The following is a 23,023-nucleotide window of genomic DNA, read 5'->3' as shown; positions in this document are numbered from 1 at the left end:
ATGTGTCTAGTCATATCTTCCCCAGCAAATCTCCCTTGCCTGACTCTATCCCAGAATTCTTTCTGCCTCTGGGATGTCCCAATTTCTATTCTACCATTTCCTATAGGCCATAGGTTTTTTTAATTGACAGGTGATGCATCTATACAAAACACAAGATAATCTCTCTGTAGTCTCCTACCATTGAGCTCTGACATCAAACTCAGGCCATCAGGCTTGGCAGCAAGCTCCCTTACCTACTGAGCCATCTCACCAGCATGTCCTAACCTAATATTTTGTATTCCTTTTGCCATTATGTTTAGTTTTTACATTTCTGAGATAGTATCCCACTATGTTGCTCAGACTGGCTTCAAATATACAGTCCTCCTGCCTCTGCCTTCTGAATGCTAAAATCATAGCCCTGAACCACCACACCCAGCTTTCGATTATATTTTATAACCTAAAATGGTTGTAACAGAAGAAATGTTTATATCTTGAGAAAACTTAGACACAGAGAGAATAATGGTAACAATTGGGTTTACACAGTTTCAGGCAGCATTCACACCCTCAGATGATGGTGGTGCACTGAATGGAGTTGCACCACTGTTGCCTTACTACAAACGCCAGCTCTCACCTCAAAGACAGTCTGAGAATTTGTTTTGGATCCAAGCATGAGTGGCCATGACAGGGAACACAGATTTAGTTTAAGCCAAATACCATGTTCCAGGACAGTAACAGTTTCACTAAGTTTTCCTAGGAAGAGAACAAAGAAAATCACACAGGAAGACACTTTGACTGCATTCCTGAAAACATCACATAGGTGAGTTACAAAGCAGGGAAGTATGGCGCGTGGGCAGCAGATGACTCTTGGCTTGGGGACTAGTGGGAACTAGCTTTGTACACTCCAGAAAGATTTACCCAATGGGCGCAAGGACATTAAGACACACAAAAAGGCAGGTAATAAATACCACTTAGTGGATCAAGACAGGGCAAGATAATTTGGCTCTGGGTCTGCAACTTTTCCAACTCTCCACAATCACTGAAATCCTGATTAGTTACTCAGCCTTGTAGAATGTTATGTAGATGGTACTTTTTCTCTGGGGAACTTGTTGGGCCCCATTTTGGCCCTGGTTTGGGCCTTGAGGACAAACCCAAGCCTAGTTCGAGTTTTGAGACCTATCTCAGTCACTTCCGTACTGGGGTGACTCAATAAGACCCGTTTGGCCCTGCCTCTGCTCAGCTATTGCTGATGTAGAGCTTTGCCATTGGCCCTGTCAGCCACCCTTCCCCACCCCCTACATCAACTCACCCCACCAAAGCCTCTCCTCCCTATGCTCCAAGTGTATATAAACAAGAGGTTGCTACATTAAAGTTGAGTTCCTGCCTTGCCAAGACTCCCTGGCCGGGTGTGTTTCTTTAGGCCGTTGACACTCTGCATCCCCTCAGCTCTGGAGAGACCAGACATGCCCTCAGCTCTGGAAAGGGCCCAGACATGCCGGCATTAAGGAGCCTTTCAGTTAACACTGCTGAAAAGAACAAAACAAGATTTCCTTTCTTGATTCCCTTCCCTTGACCTTTTCTGTATCTCAGGGAGCATCCTTAAAATGCTGTCACCCAGAGTTGGAGGGATGGCTCAGGGGTTAAGAGCACTTGTAGAGGTAAATTCAGTTTCCAGTACCCCTATCAGGCAGTTCACAGTTCCCTGTTACTCCAGCTGCAGGCTAAATTCTGGATGCACACACACACACACACACACACACACACACACACCACAGCCCTGCAAGCATTTGTGTGTGCAGACATATAAATAATGAAATAAATTAAGAAAAAAATAAGATAGCTGCTGCCCAGCATTTTGTATGGGACAGCTTACACCACCAAAGGCTATAATGAATCATCCTAGTAGAGAAAGGTTAGGGCCTCTCAGAGTGAGTGTCCAGGAGAAAGGTCGCTGGGGTCAGAGTGGGTCCTGATTCTGAAATCCTGCCGTATTGTATGCTGTCCTAGCATAGAAAGTTTTGTTTTAATTCTTGCTTATTTTACTGGAGTAAGGATTGAAGCTAGGACCTCCTTGGATGTCAGATAAACACTCTAGTGCTGAGCTAAATACCAAGCCCTCTGTTTATTTTTGAGATAGACTCTTAATATTGCTCAAGATGGTCTTGAACTCACTCTGTGGCCAAGTAAGACTTTGAACATATACTGCTGACCGGGATTACAAATCTGCACCACTAGCCATTATATAAAGGATTTTTTTTAAATACCCCTCACCTGGTAGCACCAGGCTGGGTGTTCGGGAGGGTCCTGCCTCCTTAAAAGCTTCCCGGTAAACAGAAGCTAAATAAACTAGTTTGTAAATCAGAGCTGTCGGGGCGGGAATCTCAAGCTAGCACTCTTCAGCCAACCCCCCACCCCCACCCCCCACTCCCGCCCCCAAAGCCCTGCTGGAATGCGGCAGGGCCTGGCCACCAAGGCTGCCAAACCACCGCAGAGCTGACAGTATTGCGCTACCTCACCAAGTTCTTGTGAAACAGTTAAAAGAGAAAGTGCCAAGCACATCCTAAGTGGCTTCACTTCTACTTTGATCATGGACGAACCATCAAACTGCACAGTAACAACAGAAGCCCCGAGAAGCCGAAAAGTCTCCAAAAGGGACGGGAGGCGGGAACCTGATTTGAGGAGGAGGGTGCCAGGAGAGCAGCCAATCCCGCGCTCCCCGGGAGGAAGAGGAGGAGCCAGAGCCCGTGGACCCCGCACTGCTCACTCCCGCGCGGCGCCGGCCCCGCAGTCTCCTCCTGGTCCCGCGCTGCGGCCCGCCGTGGACTTCTCCGGTGCAGACATGGCCTCGGGTTCCGCCTGCATAGCGGTGAAGGTGAGATCAACCTACAAGCTGCGAATGGGCCACCCCTGCTGGGTTCCCTCTTGCTCCTCCGTAGGGACCGCGCCTCCGGGCTGTGTCCCCAGCCCGAGCGCCCCCCACCCACGGCTCAGCAGAGAGGGACAGGGGCGCGGCACCCCACCGCACCCCAGTGTTCCCAGCCTTTGAAATCATCTGCATTCGGGGCCCGAGTGGTGGTAACCGGGGCTCTGATGAGGAGTGGGGTGATGGAGTGGGGACTGCGCCCCGCTGCCACCCTCTTTTAGTACCACTCCCCCCTGGAGATGCTCCAGGCGGGAGCTGACGCGTGGCCCAGCTCCTGCGGCTGCTGTGCCGGTCCCTCCAGCCTTACGGGACTTGTGCTTCCGCTACCCTGACTTGGCCCACGTGGGAGAGCTGGCACTTGCTCTTTTGCACGCTTCGCCTCCACCCCACCCCCCTCCACCAAACTTAGATTTCCTTTTGCTTTGTTTTACCTCGGCAGCGCAGAGCTGTGGGAGCTCTGAGACTCTTAAATACTGAAACGGAGTGCAGACCGCTCCCAGCCTGGAGGCCTCTGTCTTTAAACCGCTTTGCAACCTTGAAAGTTAGAGCTATTTTCTTAAGCCTCGGGTCCCCAGAGATCTGGACACAAGGGACTCTTGTGCAGCGGGAACAGCTGGCCAGAGGAGAACATGAGTTCTGAGAGTCTGAGTGAGCCTCTCCTGGGTCTTTTAAACACATCCTGATTGATTAGTAGAGAGTGGAATAACGGAGCACAGGAAAAAATTGGTTGGCTAAGTCCTTTCTAGGCTGTTTATTATTAGCCAAGAACACAGTTAATTTGATTCACTTTAGGAATTTCCAACCCGTGATACCGGAAGTGCACTGTTTTCTCCAGGCATCCTTTCTGGTTGCCTGCGGTGTTGTTTGATTCCCTTGCAAGAGGCCCATCTCTGCCTTCAGCCTGCAGCCCGCCTGGGCTTTGTATACTGGGGGCTTGCAGGGCTTCATGAACCACTCAGGATGAGACGGGGGGGGGGGGGGGGGGGGGGAGTTGCTCTACCCAGACACACTAGCCAACTTTTTCCCCCCAATTTTGAAAAGGATTATTTACATTTATAGAAAGCCACCGTTCCAGTCAGCAGGAATGGTGCAGAAAGGGTCTTCATGTGCAAGGTAGAAGTACAGCAGATACTTACTTATAAAGTAGGTATTTTTATCATATTTTAGGCTGGAAAGGCTAGAAATATAGTATCTGTATATTGGGTATAATTGAGTTTTTAGGAGTGGAGATAATTCCAAATGTCCACGGGTGTGTTATTTGGCCACAGTTGGACTTTTCTCCTAACCGTATATTTTAGGTGGGGCCAGATGTAATAATTTGTTCTTAACTGAAAAAAAAGGGTATCTTGGCATGTAAAAAAGTCCAAGAAATTTCACTGAGGTAGAGGCCTATAATTTGAAGGTAGATCTATTTGTCATCTCTGACCCACAATGTGAGTAAAACCAACATGGCTGGTTCTTCACACTTAATCATCCCAGTCAGGATAATGCTATCCGAGCAAGGACCAGCGTATCTCAACAGACAGAATTTGCTTTGCTCTGGTTAGCATTCTGCCCGACACACAGTTTCCCTGCAAAATGAATGTGGTTCGCTTAAGAGCAGAAAGAGCTATGTAAATATTGAATGATATGTATTTTTTTTTATCTTGGAAAGCTTTTGAAATAAAATTTAAGAGCTATAAATGGTGCTAGGCATGCTTGCTGAGTTCGCTCCTTAAGATTGCAACAGGTGAGAACACTGCTGATAAGGATTCATGATGCTAGCACCACACTCCACAGACTGCTAAGGCAGCGTCCCTAATAGAAAATATGAAGGGTTCGTATCCAGAGCAAAATAACCTATAAAAAGGTATCTTAGCACTAGAGTGAAGTGGCTCAGCCTCTGAAGTGCTTGCTTCCCAAGTGTGAGAACATGAATTTGGGCCCTCCACACCCATGCCATGAAGCTGGTTGCAGACACCAGCATCAATCCTGCCAATAGAGAGGCAGACATAGGTAGACTTGGCGTTGAAGACTAGCCAGCCTAACCAAATTGGTGAGCTTGATGTGAATGCCTTTCTCACTGAAAGACAAGTTAAGTTTAACTGAGGAAGACACCTGATGCCTACCCCTGGCCTTTGCACACACATATGTGTGTGTACACACTGCACACAGACTGCATTTTATCTGTACATCAGATAAGAGAGGTGGATTGTTCACTTGAGATCATAAGACCATGCAGATTTTTTTCTTACAGATGAGAAGCTGAAGCCCTGATGGATCAACTAAAGTGTCCTGTACAGGTCCTAGATAATGACAGACTCAAAGCCTGGCATTCCCAGCAAGTAGATGCGAGATAGCTCTTGGACCTGAAACAATAGTTTCATTTGCTTTACTGTGAGTGAAGAGGAAATAGAGGGCATAGCCTGCATGCACACACAGGCTACCACTTCTGCAGAAAACCACTGGGCATTGTCCAAGTCTGGGTGTAGGAGGCACATTTGCATCTGGCAGGTGCTACGTGACCTGACTCACTGCACCATCCCATCTGTTACTGAGAAGCAACCATTTTGTTACGTACCTCAATGAGAATATTCCCACACTGGACCCGAGAGGCCTGGCCTCCTGTTCCAGTGCTACCTATCTTCTGTCGGCAGTGGACTTTCTTAGGGCAGTGAGCTCTAGGGCCCTCTGCTAGAAGGCCAGTGCGGATCACACCCACTGTGAGATGTTGTTAGATTTAAATACAGTTAACATGTCGCACACCCGGCCCAGTGCTTGCTCCGTTAATGCTAACTCTGGTACCTTTGCAAATGGAAATATTACCAGGGGGTTCGAGTTTAAATTCAGTACCATCAGTTTAAGATGTATGATAGACCGTTCGGATGAAAAGCATCCCGTTTTGTATGGGCAGTCTAATGTTCATTATCTCAATGTAATCTGTCTGTCTACTGGCAGAATCCTACCCAAAAATACTTATTGGAAACCTGCCAGGCTCTGAGAATACACAGTTGAGTGAAAAACAGTATCCTTGTTTTCTTTAAGTTTATCTTGTATTGGGGCTAGAAAACTAAATAATATGAGGGAGCTCGTCGGCGTCATGGGAGTGGGCAGAAAAGACCTTTAGGCAGTGCAGCCAGATTGGTTGTTTGAGGAGATGGGGTTGCTAGAGGTGATTAAGTCCTGGTTATAGAGCTTCCTTGTTGGCAATAGCACCCTTATAAAAGGTATGAGGCCCTGAGAGCCACATGGTTCTGCCGTATTAGAGACCATCTACGAACCCAAGAGCTCTCCCTGGTACTAACTTGGCCATAATCTTGGGTTCTCCAAGGGCCTGCAGATTGTGAGAAATATATTTATAAGTCTGATTTTATCCTACTTAGGCACATTGAAGACAAACTCGTAGCTGAAATGATGATAAAGAACCTGAGATTACAGTGGACAGACAGCTAGGACTGGGGAAGAATTGAGCATGAAGGCCTTGAAATTGAAACGTCTGTGCCTGTGATCATAAGAATTAGTTGGGTGTCGACCTTCAGGATATAAACCACAATAAAGAATTTGCTAGTACCCCGAGGCAGAAAGTTTTAAGCCAGCCTTAAACTATGTAGAACACATGTGAGTTCTAGGTCAACTGTGGCTGTACAGTAAGACCCTACCTCCAAAAAAAAAATACGGATTTGATTCTAAATGCTTTGGAAGCCATTTAAGGATTCTGAACAGGGAGGTAGTGTCTGATTTATATTTTTAAGTGATTCCTTGGCTGCTCTGTACAGAATTGCCTGTACTGGGCAAAGGACAACATCTGGCCAGAAGCCATGGCACTTGTGCCAGTCTGGGCTGGCAGCCATGGAAGTAGTAAGGCTCTGCAGGCAGAGTAGAGATAGGACGTAGGAGTATAGCAAGGGGAAAGGGTGCTTCCTGTGTCTGGTTCCATCCCTAAAGGTGCCAAGGAGTCCTTTGCAAATAGAAGCAAGGAGGCTAAATACAGGATTCCTTCCACTAACATATTTCTGATCAGGCGCTGAAGCATGAGGTGTGAGTGGTCTCTTCATTACAGCAGCAGAAGGGTGAGCTGCAGAGTATGTCCAGGTTTAAAGGGTAGAAGATAAATGAAGCAGCAGGAGGCAGAGGCCATGAAGTAATAAGAGGACATTGCCCAGGAGGACATCAGAGAAACATTGTCCAGGTTTAGCCATGGGCTGGCAGTGTGCGTGATCAGACAGAAGGCAAAGCAAGTCTTTGATGTCCGGAAAGGGAAGGGAATTTGGAGAGCTGTTTCAGTGACCTAAGCTATGCCCTTGGTCAGTTTCTCCTCTGGGAGACAAGAAAATAATGTTGATCATGTTTGGGTGGATAAAGAGAGAATATGGTCCCTGTGTAGGTCAATAGTAGGACTTCCAACAGTGCTATTAGGAAGACAGCAAGTCTGAGTGTCCCGGTTTGGAAGATGGCTTTTAAAACTCCCTTCTGGACCGTCTTGAGCATGGCAACCACCGTTCTGTAAGATCATCCTGAGCTTTGCAGCACACAGAATCTATCCTTAGCCTCTCCCCCAACCAAGTGCCAACAGTACCTCCTCCCTCCTGTGGCAAACAGAAGTGTTACATGCTCCCCATTTCACATTTGGTTAAAGACCCCTGGGCCATTGCCTGAGAGACTGCTTGGTGAGAAGAGATAAGAAGCCCCATTTGTTTATCTATCTGCCTGCAGAGAAAGGCAGGAAGTAAGGGCCGGAGCTGCCTTGAGAAAGTTACTTTTCCTTGTGTTTTGCTAGGAGTGGTAGGATATGGAGCAGAAATTGATATTATGTAGTAGTCCATTTGATTTCCATGGTGGTTCGTTCTACAAGCTAATTAAAACTCTGACCCACATAGGAAAAAATGAGAAAGCAAACAGATAACATCAATGTATGTTTGTGGTGGACCCGAGATCCTTACCTCAGGTAGGAAATTCGTTGGTTTGACTCCATCGATTCTAGAGACATTCACATACTGGTCTACTTTATAGTCATACCCTCCATCCACACAGGCCCTTCTCCCTCCTAACTTCCTGTTCTCATGGAATTCCTCGGGATTCCATGGAGGTCCCATCCAGATAGTCCAGGATAGTCTCCCATCTCATCTTAATTTATTTACATGGAATAATATAGGTTTGGGGATTGGGATATAAACATCTGTTTGGAGGAGCCTCTTGAATATCCCCTGAGAACCCACATGCTAAAGGTTATAGCCTGTTATGCTGTGGGGAGATGGAACAGATAGGTGGTCAGCTTTGTTCTGGAAGTTAAGTCGTGTGAGGCATGCTGTTAGCCTGGGTATTGGAACTACAAATGCCCATTTTGCTTCCTTGCTGCTGTGATTTGAGCAGCTTCCCTCCCCTCTTCTCTCCTCTACACCTTGTTATTCTGCCTCGCCATAGGGCCCGAGTGACCACAGACTAAAACTTTGAGCCAAACCTTTCCTCCTTATGGTTGGTTTTTCTCACATATTTTGTCTCCCAGTGACAGAAAGCCGGGTAACTAGTGGAAGGAGCGGGGTCTTATGCAGCCTGACATATTCAGCTAGCTCACATCGTAGAAATTTGTTTAAAGCAGAGCAACACACTGGAACCAACCAACAAGCTTCGGATGAAATGTATGCTTGCCCATTAATCAGATCCTCTGCAGTTTGGGACCCGACATTTGGCAAAAGGGGCCGCTGATATCCATCAGCTGAGTAGAAAGGAACTTAGGCCACATCCTGTCCTTATTCCACAAGCAAAAGAGACTTGGAGGAAACATGGTGAGTTTTGAGGAAGATGCTCCCCAAATAGTCAATTTCAGGTGTGAAATGTACTAGCTTCTGAGTGCCTAGAGCCTGTTCAGATCTTCCAGGCCTTCAGACTCCTCTGACTTTTGTGACTGTGTTAGGTTACTAGGATGGCCTTAGCAGAGCTCAGTGGACTGGAGAGCCTGCTCAGCCAGCACTGTTTCATACAGTACTGGAGGCTGGTTGTCCCAGATAACCAGAGTATTGCCAAGAGGGTTGTTTTCTTCTGTGATTCAGGGTGGCCATGTTTTCCATATATTTTAACAAACAAACAAACAAACAAACAAACAAAATCCTCAAAGAGAATAAGAGGTATTTTGAGCCAAAATGAGTTGCATCCCAGGAACATGGATATAAGTGGCCCCAAAGAAAATGTTCCAGTGTATCTCTATCAATGGTTTCATGAAGTTTATTTTGTTACAGGATAAAATTCAAATACATTGCTGAGAACTGAAATTAGACAATACACAGCAGAACAGAAGTCTCTCAGATTCCATCTGATGACTGTCTTAGCTTCCAGTTGGTAGAGCTTAGTGGTCTGCTAGACCAGAACATTCCAGAAGGTTTCACCTCCTGGTAACTAGGATATTAGATAAGACATGGGTGGGCAAGAGAGCCAGGGGTATGCTCTAAGATTTGACTCTGGATCTGCAACAATCCAGAAGTTCTAATCAGTCCATCAGCCTTGTAGAGTCTTAAAGCTGGAAGTGGCATCTTCTCTGGGGACTTCAGTGCACAGGCTCCTTGAGGGTGTATCTGTCTCTCTCTGTTGCAGTGTCTTTTGGTGAGCGTGCCAGGTGTTTTGTTTTGTTTTGTTTAGATTCTACCCTGTCTCTAAATACACTCAAGTACTGAGCATCACAATATCTGTGCATCATTTCGGACTGGGGCACAGTTTGGCTCATAGGCATTCCCTGTGGAGAAAGCTTACTTTCTTAGTTAGGGTTTTACTGCTGTGAACAGACACCATGACCAAGGCAACTCTTATAAGGACAATATTTAATTGGGGCTAGCTAACAGGTTCAGAGAGTCCATTATCAGCAAGGCAGGAACATGGCAGCACCCAGGCAGGCATGGCGCAGGAGGAGCTGAGAGTTCTACATCTTCATCTGGAGGCTGCTAGCAGAATACTCCTAGGCAGCCAGGACTAGGGTATTAAAGCCTACACCCACAGTGACACACCTACTGTAACAAGGCTACACCTACCAATAGTGCCACTGCCAGGGCCAAGCATATACAAACCATCACACTTACTTTAGGGATATGTTGTTTAGTTTGTATTGCAGGTTTTGTACAGACCTCCCAAGCTCAAGCATTTGGCCTCTTGGTCTCCATAAATCTGGGCATTCTGGTTTCAGTTGGATCCTGTAAGACCACACACACAGCATTTCCATATTTGTTGGTGCTAACTGGAGCTGAAGGACTGAAATCCCAGAGAGGGGTTGGGCCAGATTCCACCCCAGCTGACTTTCCTCATCTTGAACTTGGCATGCTCAAGAGCTGCCTGTCTTCCTGACGCGAGTTCACCTCAGCTGCTCTGTCTTTGGTGTTTTGAGAGCACATCTGGGGGGCAGGGCATACAGGGCTCAGAAGGATGGTTCCTGAGACCAGGTGAGTTAGGTGAAGTCCTGGTTTTGAGGTACCAGGGGAAGTGCATAGGGTACTTTGAGACAGACGGGTTGGTAATTTCTCCTGTTTCAGGGAAAGTAGCTATAAGGTACAATGTCACAGACATTCTTTTTGAAGTGACCGGTGGGAAATTGGGGAGAATTATGAGCAATTAAATGTGTCCCCCTTTCAGAAACCTTTGTTTGTGAAGAATTCCTGGATGTACAGGGTTGAACCATCAGTTCCGTCTCAGCACTTGAACCCATTTTTAGGCATTCTAGAGTCACCTGGATTTGGGATCTAGCAAGGTCTTCCTGCCTTCTAAGTATCCATGGTGGATATGTCAGTGGTTTCCTCAATCACAGTTCTCAGCCTGTGGGTCACCACCCCTTTGGGGATTTCATATCAGATATTTATTTACATTAAGATTTATAACAGCAAACTACAGTTATCAAGTAACAAATAATTTTCTGGTTGGCCGTCACCACATGTCAGGAACTGTATTAAAGGGACATTAGGACAGTTAGGAACCACTGCCTTAGATGCTCACCCAGCTATCCAGAGGCTCTACTGTATAGTGTGTTCTATCACCTTGAGTAAAAGCTTGTCCTGACCAAAGGTCAGTCTCTTCGTATCATAGAGACAGTGACTTGTTCCAGTAGACTTTGAGCTCCTGGAAGACCCCAGAGGATGTTGGGAGTTGCCACCTGGTGCTCAAGCCGGCGAATAACGGTGCTGCTCTTCTTTGGAAAGCAGGACTAATTACCATAGGACCTGTGTAAGCCTGTCTGAAAATCAGATAGGGTGAGGCCCATGAGGCAAGCATTCAGCACTTGCTGTACTTTGCTTGTACCACCAGCAGGTGGTGATGTTGGCCACATAATGACACTGCAGGCCGCCATCCTCAAGGCCCTGTTCCCTGGTGTGGCAGTATACTATTTAGTTGCCACTCCGGTTTCCTGTAGCAGGTTTCCATTAACAATGGGAGCCAACTGGATGACTGGATGGGCTTTGTTGACTGCTTTGGCCTTCCTGGTCAGTTTGATTTCATGACAAGTACTGTCTGTCCACTCCTCGTTGAGGGCTGAGCTACCTAATGCAGGCCCATCACGTCGCTGGGAGGGTTTGGACTGGAGCTAGCCTGTTGCAATTGCTCCTTTTATCCTGCACTAGTTTGCTGTATCCTGAGAGTGATTCTAAAACAAAATGAGATCTGTTTTATATTCAAGCCTGAAAGTTCAGTGTTGACTCAAAATCTGAGCTGCTGTGGCCTAGGGAACATACTGAAATGATTGAGCAAAGTGGTCATAAATAAAAAGTTTGAAGTTTTTTGTTTGATTTTGGCTTCTGTTTCATGTTGTATAGCTCAGGCTGGCCACAGGCTCCCTGTATATCGGAAGACAACCTTGAACTTCTGAACCTCCTGCCTCTAAGCATAGTAGCTAAATTTCCAGTGAGTCAAGTGATGGCCATTTCATGTTGCTCTTTCTTTTTGCCCAGTGTCAGGACATGGGCTGGACAGTCTGTTAGCCTAGATACCTGAAAGATACGATGGAAAAGCCATGCCAGCAGAAGTGCTAGAATTTTGTAAAATGGAATAATTTTATAGATTTGTTGATCTTAAACATATTGAAGAAATAGCTGATGTTGATTCGAAAACACCAATTGATCAGTCTTTCCTATTTAGTTGATATAAAATACATCTGCTGTAAATTTCAGTAGTGAACCACAAGGTGGCACCAAATGTCAACTGTTTTAGACACCAGGAAGTGTAAATCCGCCATTCTACAGCAAAATCTCACAAATTCTTTATTTTGGAACTTTACTCTTTCGAGTCAGAAACTTCTATTTTACTTTATAAAAATATTATTCAGTGAGAATATGTTTACACCTTTTCATTGTAAAAAGTACTAGGGTCGTTTTCTCTGATGTTTCTTCCAAAGTCCCATGTTATAGCCTGCCGTTGACCTGTTTAGGTCCTGTCTTCTTTAGGGAGTCAACACAGGAAAAGTTTCGTAATAATAATGTTACTTAACTTTTTAATGTTAAGACTTTAATATTTGTCTTTGTAATTGTTCTTGTTTGTTTCTTAGACTTTGTTAGATCAACTCAATTTTTTTTTAAAGATTCATTTATTTTTATTTTATGTCCATTGGTGTTCTGTGTGCGTGTGTCTGTATACCATGTATGCACGTTGCCCTCAGCAGCCAAAAGAAGGTGTCAGATCTCCTGGAACTGGGGGGACAGATGGTTATGAGCCACCCACTGTGTGGTTGCTGGGAATGTTCTTAACTGTTAAGCCATCTCTCCAACTCCAGATCAACTCAAAGAATCAGGTTTCTTTCTCCACTTTTTCCAAGAACATAGATTTCCAGGAAGCCTCTGGAAAATGGAAAAAAAAATGGTTGAATTTAAAAGTTAAAACTACTTCGAATAAGTATTTGAATTATACAGTGTATGCAACGCCATCTGTTTTGTGTACATACAAACAGCAGTTTGACTTAGCAAGCGTATACGTTAGTGTGAGCTTGTCACGTCGCTCCTCTTTAACCTGCATTCCCTTCCAGACCGTTATAGTGACATGAAAAGAAAGTTTCTTATTTTATATCATGGCATAGTAAAAAAAGGAACCATTATCAAAGAAATAGGCCTAAGTTTTTATATCAAACTCTCTTTACTCCATTGATATGTGGTAGAGAAGCAACCTTGACCAGAAAGATCTTTCTACAGCTTTTGGGCTTAATTTGTAACCTAAAAGTCACATTCTGTTTATTTGTGATTCAATTGGGAATAAACATGGTACAGTAGAAAACAGTGGCCTGATTTGGCTATTTCAAGAATAGAGGAGAAGATCATCAAGTTTATTGTTTTGTTTGAGGGTTTTTTTTTGTTTTGTTTTGCTTTGGTTTGTTTTTTTCTGCTTTGATTCTTTTTAATAAAAGGCTTTTACAGGCTTACTGTTCTTCAGTAATTTTCCCAGTTGCCTCCCTTTGGGGATTGGCAGGAATGGGGATGGAACTGTAAATATGGATAAGTATCTTTGCTTAACTTGAAGTGTGACCAGATATGACAATCGTCTTTCTTCTCCTTTCTCCCCTAGATTGGAATAATTGGTGGAACAGGCTTGGATGATCCCGAAATTTTAGAAGGAAGAACTGAAAAATATGTGGAGACTCCATTTGGCAAGGTTAATGCCCAGCTGGCAGAGCGCTTTGGCTTTGCGTATTTACTGGCTTCTTTTGTGGTTTGGGGTTTTTTTTTTGTTTGGTTGGTTTTTTTGGTTTTTTGGGTTTTTTTTTTTTTTTTTTTTTTTACTAAGTTATTTATTTTCTTTGCATCCTAATCAAAGCTTCCTCTCCCTCCTCTAGTCCAGTCCCTCCCTCTTATCTGCCCCACCCTTTTCTCCCGTCCACTCTTTCTCTCTTCCACAGAGAAGGAGCACCACGCTCACCAGCCAGCCCAGCACGTCAAGCCAAAGCAAGGCTGGGTGCATCCTCTTCCATTGAGGCTGGACAAGGCAGCCCAGTTAGGGGAAACAGATCTAAAGGCAGGCAGTGTAGTCAGAGATAGCCCTTGCTTCCACCTTAGGAGTCCCACATGAAGACTCAGTTGCACAACTGCCACCTATGTACGGAGGGCCTAGGTCCATCCCATATGTGCTCTCTGGTTGGCATTTCAGTTTCCATGAGCCTCCATGGGCCCAGGTTAGATTCTGTAGGTTTTTCTAGTGGTGTCCTTGACCTCTCTGGCTCCCTGAATCCTTCTTCCTCCTCTTCCACAAGATTCCCCAATCTCCTTTCAGCGTTTGGCTCTGAGTCTCTGCATCAGTTTCCAACAGTTGCTGCGTTGAGCCCCTTCGACAACATTTATGCCAGATTCCTATCTGCAAATATAGCAGAGTATAAATAGCACTGTCACCAGTGGGCTCCTTCTTACGGCACGGGTCTCAGGCTGGGCCAGTCACTGATGTTTTTCCCTTCCCTCAAATTCTGCTCCTTCCCTCACCCCTGCATGTCCTGTAGGCAGGACAAATTTTGAGTCTAAGGTTTTGTGACTGGGTTGGTGTCCCAATCAATCCCTCCCTTGGAAGTCTTGCCTGGGTACAGAAGGTAACTGGTTCAGGTTCCATATCCCCCACTACTAGACGTCTTAGCTGGGGTCACCCTCACAGATTCCTGGGAGTTTCCGTTGTCCAAGGTTTCTAGCTCATCCCAGGGATGCCCCACCCCCAATCAAGTTGTTCCTCCCAGTACTCTCTCCTCCATTCTCCCTCCACATGGTCCCTCCTGTTCCCTCCCCTACCTCCTCCCTGCACAGTCCACCCCTCTACCTCCCTCCATGCCTAATCTGTTTCCCCCCTTTTCAGTAAGATTCAGGTGTGACTCCCTCCCCTTGGGCCATCCTTGTTATTTACCCTTTTGGGGTCTGTAATTTGTAGCATGGCTATCCTGTACTTTATGACAAATATCTACTTACAAGTGAGTACATGCCATGTTTGTCTTTCTGAATCTGGGTTACCTCACTCAGGATGTTAGCCTCAAGTTCCATCCATTTTCCTGCAAATTTCATGATGTCTTTGTTCCTAATAGCTGAGTAATATCCCAGGTTGTAAATGTACCACATTTTCTTTATCCATTCTTCAGTTGAGAGATAGCTAGGTTGTTTCCAGTTTCTGGCTATTACAAATAAAGCTGCTATGAACACAGTGGAGCATGTGTCCTTGTGGCATGGTGGAGCATCTTTTGGGTATGTGTTCAGTAGTGCTATAGCTGGGTCTTCAGGTAAATCTCTTCCTAGTTTTCTGAGAAACCACCAAATTGATTTGCAAAGTGGTTGTACAAGTTCGCACTCCTACCAGCAGTGAAAGGTAGAACATCCTGCTCCACATCCTCTCCAACATGTGCTGTCACTTGAGTTTTTGATCTTTGCTATTCTGACAGGTATAAGATTGAATCTCGGAGTCATTTTCATTTACATTTTCCTGATGACTAAGGGCATTGAGCATGTCTTTAAGTGCTTCTTTGCCATTAGAGATTCCTCTGTTGAGAATTCTAATTAGCTCTGTACCCCATTTTTTAATTGGGTTATATGGTTTGTTGGTATCTAGTTTCTTGAGTTCTTTATGTATTTTGGATATCAGTCCTCTGTCAAATGTGAGGATGGTGAAGATCTTTTCCCATTCGATAGGCTGCCGTTTTGTCCTATTGACTGTTCTTTGAAATAGAAGACTTGGTGATTCCTTGGATTTCCTTGGTATCTGTTGTTTTGTTCCCTTTTCCTTACTGGTTTTGTTAATTTGGATATTTTCTCTCTGCCTTTTAGTTTGGCTAAGGGTTTGTCTTATCTTGTTAATTTTCTCAAAGAACCAACTCTTCGTTTCATTGGTTCTGTTTTGTTCTTTTTGTTTCTATTGTACTGATTTCAGCCCTGAGTTTGATCACTTCCTGCAGTCCACTCCTCTTGGGTGTGTTTGCTTCTTTTGTTCCAGAGCAGTGCTGTGAGCTTTCTTCTTAGCACTGCTTTTGTTCTTTTGAGTATGTTGTGAATTCATTTTCATTGAATTCTAGAAGGCTTTTAATTTCCTTATTTCTTTGACCCAGTGCTCATTGAGGAGAGAGTTGTTCCAATTCCATGAGTATGTAAGCTTTCTGTTGTTTCTGTTGTTGAATGAAGTCCAGCTTTAACCAGTAATGGTCTGATAAGATACAGGGGTTATTTCACTTTTCTTATATCTGTGCTTATATCTTGTATCATGCTTTGCAACCAAGTATATAATCAATATTGGAGACTGTTCCATGAGGTGCTAAGAAGAAGGTATATTCTTTTGTATTTGGGTAAAATGTTCTAGGCAGGGGATTGGGGACAAGGGGTGTCACCTGATTGTCACTGCTGCTGCCAGCCTCTGGGAATCTACTGGCTTGATTTTTAAATCAAGAGCAACAGTTGGTTTTGTGTAGACAACCTACAAGGCCAGAGGTCCTAGCACAGGATTTCCTCAGCTGAGGTGTCCGTAAGGCTACAGAAGACTGAGGACATGGCTCTTGAACACACATGTGACTTCTTGGTTTACACCTCTAGAAGTCAAGATGTTCGTTCATTTTCCATTCAAATCTGTTCCTGATTTAGAGCCCAGGTCACACCACGATAATTTGCCAGACAGGCTGGTGACTGGCTGGATATGAAGTGACATTTTCTGACCCAGATGAGCCATACAATACTGTCCCGCCGAGGCTGTGTGAGTAGAGTATCCACATTCCTAATTTCACGTTGCCTCTTCCAGTCACTGGCATTCTTCTGACTCTCTGAAAAGAGCTTGTAGCAAACCATGCCCTCCTTTTCAGCTAAGTTCTTCACCTGCTCTGGGTTCTTCCAAGTCCTTTCCCATCTTGCTCTCACCCTCGGGCTTTCTTACTGACTTTGGTTCTCCGGTTTTTCCCTGTGGCACTCAATTCATCCCATGGCCATCTTAGGCCTGGACATCAGAAGCAGGCGGCTCATCACTGAGCTCTTGGCGTCCCCCACAATGTTTTCTTAACCCTTCAGCCCTTGACTTTCTTGAACCACCCAAATGCCACTGACACATGCAAAGTCTCTTGGGGCACATGCTACCATCAGAGCCTGCTGAGTCCATGCCAGCAGAGAGCTCAGTCAATATTTATTGACGATAGTGTTGATCATTAAAATTCTAAACTTCTTTTCCTGTGCTGTATCTTTAGACTTCAAAGTTTCCACCGATCTGTTGTGGTTTTTAACGATTTTAATTTTTCAGAACTGTTTGCATGTTTTAAAATTACTAAGCTGTAACTGTTTATTTTTCATTGCACACAGCCATCTGACGCCTTAATTTTGGGGAAGATAAAGAATGTTGACTGCGTACTTCTTGCAAGGTAAAGTATTTTAAGTTGGTTTTTCAGTTTTTTTTATTTTTAAACATTACTACTTCGGGAGAATTTAAATTTAACTTAAAGTCTGGGAACAGGTAATAAAATAGGTGTGAGTTATATGTCTCTATATGACTCTGTCGAGTCAAGACTTTATCACACGAGGCTCTAAGATAAGTTTAGATTGCAAATATTTAGGAAATCCGAGATCTCGTTCCCCACTTCAGTTTGTAAAATTGTCAGTTGACTGACACTGAAGCTTCAGTTTCTGTCCTAACAACAAAACAATTTCCTTTGATGATCTTCTTTCTTCCAGTGATCGGATAATGCAATGCTTTGTCCATGACAGATCCTTGTGTAGGAGTAGTTGTATTTCTGTGGAGGAAAGGTTTTGGGTCCCTGAACTAATGTGGGTTACTTGTGCTTATCAACTTGCTCCCTAAACAGCTAGTGGGGTGCACTGCTGCACAGAAAGCACCCTGTCATTAGGAACTCCCCTGATCACACATGGCCTGCAGGCAGACTCTCTCAAGCATGTCAACAGGTGGTGCCTTCTAGAAGGGTTTCATGGTCTAGTGGTGGGGAACAAGTCTCAGCCAACCCACACTTAGATGTATGGATTTTATTTTGTAAGACATGGAAAGGGGACTTTTCAAAGCTTTGTCCCCAACAGTGAAGTGGAAGGTTCTTGGAAGCCAGCAAAATTAAAATGGAGTTGTTAATCATCCCCTCATGAATTTCAGACAGGTCTTCCTTGGTCTGTAGTCACTGCTAGAAAACTGCCTAATTTTTTCCAAGCTTGGGGAAGAATTGATTGTTTAAATTACACAATGTTTAATTTCTTCTGGAAAAACCTACTGAGAGCTCTGGAGAATTTTCCAACCCCATGAAAATGTGTACATCTTTGGGTAATGATGGGTCCCATCTCCTTAGATGTCATCTGTGAACTCAGGGTGCAAACCTGGGGTACCCTGTTGGTCCACAGTTTTTTGTTAGCTATCAAGAGAAGATATCGAAAATTCTTTTTAAATAAGAACAGGTGATAGTGAGGTATTATTTAACAGCTCTGTAGAGCACGTAGCTATTTCATTATGGGTTTGACTGCTGAGGGCAAAATCCTGGCTTCCTGTGGGCTGGGTGACTTCTGGGAGACCACAGGGAAAGTCAGTGAGAGAGCTTTGGACCAAAATGGTTGCCTATCAAACAATGCTTGGGTATATTTCCACTCTTCTAAATGTGACTATTTGAATAAATAATAGTACACATGTAGGTGTGTATTCAAATATGCATATAAAATAGATTTTAAGTATACTTTCCAATACTGAGTGAATATCTAAGTTATAAACAAACCTTTCAAACATTGAACAAAGACAGGTTTGTGTGTTACTTGCTTCCAGTGTATTTCTGTTTTATCTCAGGTAAATAAATGAACTCTTGACAAAGCTACTTCCGTAGAACATCACATATATTAGTTTTTCAAGAGGCCTAGATAGTCTTTATAAAATATTGCTCATAAAAGCATAAAAATTCCATGTAACCAATGTGTTTTAAAATTAATTTTAATTTATTTCTGTTTATACACATTAGTACCTTGCCTACATGTATGTCTGTATGGGAATGTTTGATTTTTTTGGAACAGGTATTACAGGCAGTTGTGAGGTGCCACGTGGGGACTGGGAATTGCACTTGGGTCTTCTGGAAGAGCAGCCAGTCCTCTTAACCACTGAGCTATCCCTGAAGCCCCCTAAAATTAATTTTAAAAATTGAGCCATTCACAGCTGTTGACTTGAGTTTCCTAAATGTGTATGGATTCTCAGGCTTATGTTTATGTATTTCAGGTGCTTAAATAATTTTAGCCAAATGCATGTTTGTCCAACAGAGTGGTATTTCCATGACAGGCGCTACTAAGAAAGAAAGACAAGGGCATTGCCCTTGGGGCAGATGGTAGTTGTAGAGGCCGACCCCAAGCAGACATGGAGGGAGCATTAGTGTGGTAGTTATGTGCGGTGCAGATGCATATGCTTCTTGATCTTGGCTCCAAGATCTAAAGAGGGTCAGGTCCCCAGCGAGAGTAAGTGAAGTAAGCAAAGAAGACGGGTGAGCCTGGATTAAGAAGGCCTAAATAAACACAAAGTGGTTCCTCGAAGTTCCAGTAGCTAGAACTCTTGAGGTCAAGGAGTTGGTTCCCCTGGGGGTTGTGGGGAATCTCATAGCCCTTTTCGATATGTTTAGTAACAATTCCTTTTTTGTTTGTTTGGTTTTGGTCTTTTTTTTTTAGAAAGAGTTTTTCTTTGTTGCCCTGGCTACTCTAGAACTCTTTCTATTAAACAAGCTGGCTCCAAACTCAAATACCCACCCGCCTTTACCCGAGTTCTGGGATTAAGGCCATGGGCTGCCGCTGCAACCACCACCAGTAGTAATAATTCTTTAAGGTGTTTGTCATAGGTGTGATATGCATACCATCTGAATGAAATGGCATTTAACCTGTAAACCCTTTGAAAAACTAATGCCTACTTGATTTGTAGCTGTTTAAAAAAAAAAAAAAAAAAAAAAGATGTTAGCTAATTATGTTTGGAAAACTAGTGCACTAACTTTAAGGAGATTGGAAACTGAGATGGCCAGTCTTTTGGGGGGGGATATTTTATTTACATTTCAGATGTAATTTCCCCCCCCCCCCAGGAATCCCCATCCCATTCCCCCTCCTCCTGCTTCTGTGAGGATATGCCCCCACCCACCCTCCTGCTCTCACCTCCCCACCCACGATTTCCCCACATTGGGGCGTCCAGCCTTCACTGGACCAAGTACTTCCTCACCCATCTATGCCCGACACTGCTATCCTCCCCTACATATACAGCTAGAGCCATGAGTCCCTCCCTATGTGCTCCCAAGCTGGTGGTGTAGGCCCTGGGAGCTCTGGTTGGTTGGAATTGTTGCTCTCCTCATGGGGCTGCAAACCCTTTCAGCTCCTTCAGTCTTCTCTCTCACTCCTCCATTGAGAACCCCATGATCAGCTCAATGGTTAGCTGTGAACATCTGCCTCTGAATATTTCAGGCTCTGGCAGACCTCTAAGGAGACAGTTATATCAGGCTCCTGTCAGCATGCACTTCCTGGCATCCACATCAGTGTCTACCTTTGGTGACTGCACAAGGGATGGATACCCAGGTGGAATGGTCTCCAAATGGCCCCTCCTTCAGTTTCTGTCCCACACTTTGTCTCCTTATTTGCTCCCATGAGTATTTTGTTACCCCTTCTAAGAAGAACCAAAGCACCCACACTTTGGTCTTTCTTGTTCATGAGCTTCATGTGGTCTGTGAGTTGTGAGATCACAGTCTTAACAGAAGAAATGTTTTATGTTATGCTATAGGTTTGGACCCAGGTTTGATTGAGAAGCAATTATATATAAAACATGTTTTATAATATGTTTGTATAAATACTTTTGGGCTAACATTCATTGCATTTTTATCTACAAAAAGATTTTTTTGAACCTTTAAAATACTGGTTCCTTTTCTATAATTATTTTTAAAAACCCTTTTTGTCCAGTTATTACAGCACATACAGTGCTACATTTGGTGTTTATGTCTTGTTCCCCATTTAAAATGAAAGCCGTGGGCCTCCTGGGCCTGTAGTTTAAGTTACCACACTTCTGGAAAGTTGTGCTTTCTCTCTCTCACAGTTTACTACGTCTTGAGGAAAGTAGTAGCTCACTGGAGCATTGTCAGGTGTCAGTGGAACAACAAATTTTTGTCATTAAAAATTAACAGTATATCAAACAATATGTTGAGAAATTAATCACAATAAGTTTTTCTTTAAAAAAAAAAAAAAAAAACAACAACAACAACAACAAAAAAGCCAACCCTGACTCCAAGTACAGTCACACATAGCCTGTGGTCCAGGTCAAGGTTAGCTCTGCAGTTCAGGGATGGGCACTGGTGGGATGGGCACACCTTTAATCCCAACACTCGGAAGGCAGGACCAGGTGGGTGTCTTAAGTTCTAGGGCAGCCAGGGCTACTCAGAAAATCCTGTCTCCTAAATAAACAAATAAACAGACAAAGAGCTTTGGTTCAGCTAAGTCAGGAAAAAGCTGTCATCCAGAAGATCAGGAAGTCATAGACTGAACAGTTTCATAGTTTACCCAGTTAGGCAGAAGGGAGGTACCCATCAGGAACTTGGTTTTTGCTCTGTTTCTTTATAACTGTTAAAGTTCCCTGCTCTGATGGCTGATGTCCTACTTCCATCTCCTTTCTTAGACACGGCAGACAACACACCATCATGCCTTCAAAAGTCAACTACCAGGCAAACATCTGGGCCTTGAAGGAAGAGGGCTGTACACATGTCATCGTGACCACAGCTTGCGGGTCCTTGAGAGAGGAGATCCAGCCTGGTGACATGGTCATCATCGATCAATTCATTGACAGGTAAGTGCTAAGTGACCTTGTAGCTAGCCATTTTCAGCTCTGAGAGCTGATGTGTGGGGAACATGGGAAGGGGAGGGGGAGAGCAGGACACAGAACCACCTTAAGCTTTTCATTGTAGGGTTTTTTGTTTTTGTTTTTTTTTCACTAAACTGACAGATAGAAATTATGTATTGATGAATGAAATTGCTGTGTGTGGAGATTACATGGTGGTTTATATATATCACCTGTCACTTCACATACACACCTCACAGATTAGCTTGGATGCAACATTGATTTTCACTATATAAAAGATATACCACATCACCACACCACACAGGAGATTTCAAAATCATACTCTTTCTGCTCAACTAAAACTTAATGTCCTTTGGCCAATTATCTCCGAAGCTTCTGGTAAGTGCCATTTTTCTCTCAGCTTTTAGATTACACATGAGTTCTTATATTGTCGTCCAGTGTCTTGCTTACCTCACAAAATTCTTCCAGGTTTGCTCATTTTATTGTAAATGACCGTTGTTTTTTTTATGGTTGACTAATTTCTGTTGTCAATGTGTCACATTTTCTATACCTGTGAGTAGACATCACTGGTTGTTGAAAAGTACATTGTTGTGTCTCTGTGTGTGTAATGTCTCTGTGTTTTTGCTTCTTGGCTTATAATATTTGTTCCATTATGAGCTGATAAGATACAAAGAATTATTTCACTTTCTTGGTATTTGGGGAACAGTTGCTCTGTGGCTTGAAATGTGGTTTCTTGGGGAGACAGTGCCATGTATTTTCTGTCAAAAGAGCGGGCTGTGAGTTTTAGTACACTCAGTACTTGCTGCATATGCATTCAGAGTCTTTATATTTTCTTCATAGATTGTTTCTGTTGTGAGCTTCCGGTAAATTACCATTTTATCCTCTGCTTCTGCGTGTGCGTTTCAGATCCTACGTTTGAGTTCCTGCCGCTGTCTTTCTGTGTCTTGCTTATTTAATTCACTTGAAGAAATTCCTCCAGGTTCAACTTGTCACACATGACTGTTGTCTCTCTTATCCATTTACTGTTTGTTGCCCGCTGGGGAAGGCGTGTGCACTTGTTAGTGACAGTTCTCTAGTAGGCCTCTGCAGTGCTCAGCACCTACTTCTGTCCAGTGGAGAGAAAACAAAGCACTTGAACGAGATAAAGCAAAGATACCCTGCTGGGCAGTGGTGGCATTCACCTTCAATCCCCGCATTCTGGAAGCAGAGGCTGGTGGATCTGTAAATTCGATGGCCAGCCTGGTCTACAGAGCAAGTGCCTGGACAGCTTGGGCTACACAGAGAAACCCTGGGACTAGAAAGAAAACCACAGACAGATATATCTGTTAGTGAAAGAAAGAACTACAGGGCATACTAGGAAGGTAAAATTTAGTGAGATGAAAGTATAAGGGGAAAAGAGTAGTGGGACACACCTTT

At 44.0% G+C, this 23,023-nt stretch overlaps 1 protein-coding gene across 1 annotated transcript in view; it reads left to right on the top strand.

Moving 5' to 3' along the window:
* Positions 1 to 2,548: 2,548 nt before the first annotated feature.
* The window catches only part of Mtap (methylthioadenosine phosphorylase), a 39,118-nt gene continuing 18,643 nt past the window's right edge, over positions 2,549 to 23,023 (top strand). Inside the window, exons 1-4 of the mRNA XM_034503542.2 lie at positions 2,549 to 2,848; positions 13,397 to 13,483; positions 17,125 to 17,183; positions 21,428 to 21,595. Coding sequence (XP_034359433.2) covers positions 2,564 to 2,848; positions 13,397 to 13,483; positions 17,125 to 17,183; positions 21,428 to 21,595 — 599 coding nt within the window. The 5' untranslated portion in view covers positions 2,549 to 2,563. The remainder of the gene's footprint in view (positions 2,849 to 13,396; positions 13,484 to 17,124; positions 17,184 to 21,427; positions 21,596 to 23,023) is intronic.

This window comes from Arvicanthis niloticus, chromosome 5 (assembly GCF_011762505.2).
Source record: "Arvicanthis niloticus isolate mArvNil1 chromosome 5, mArvNil1.pat.X, whole genome shotgun sequence".
In the NCBI taxonomy this organism is placed as follows: domain Eukaryota; kingdom Metazoa; phylum Chordata; class Mammalia; order Rodentia; family Muridae; genus Arvicanthis; species Arvicanthis niloticus.
Note: the sequence above shows the minus strand (reverse complement) of the source record. Positions and strands in the feature narration are given on the sequence as shown.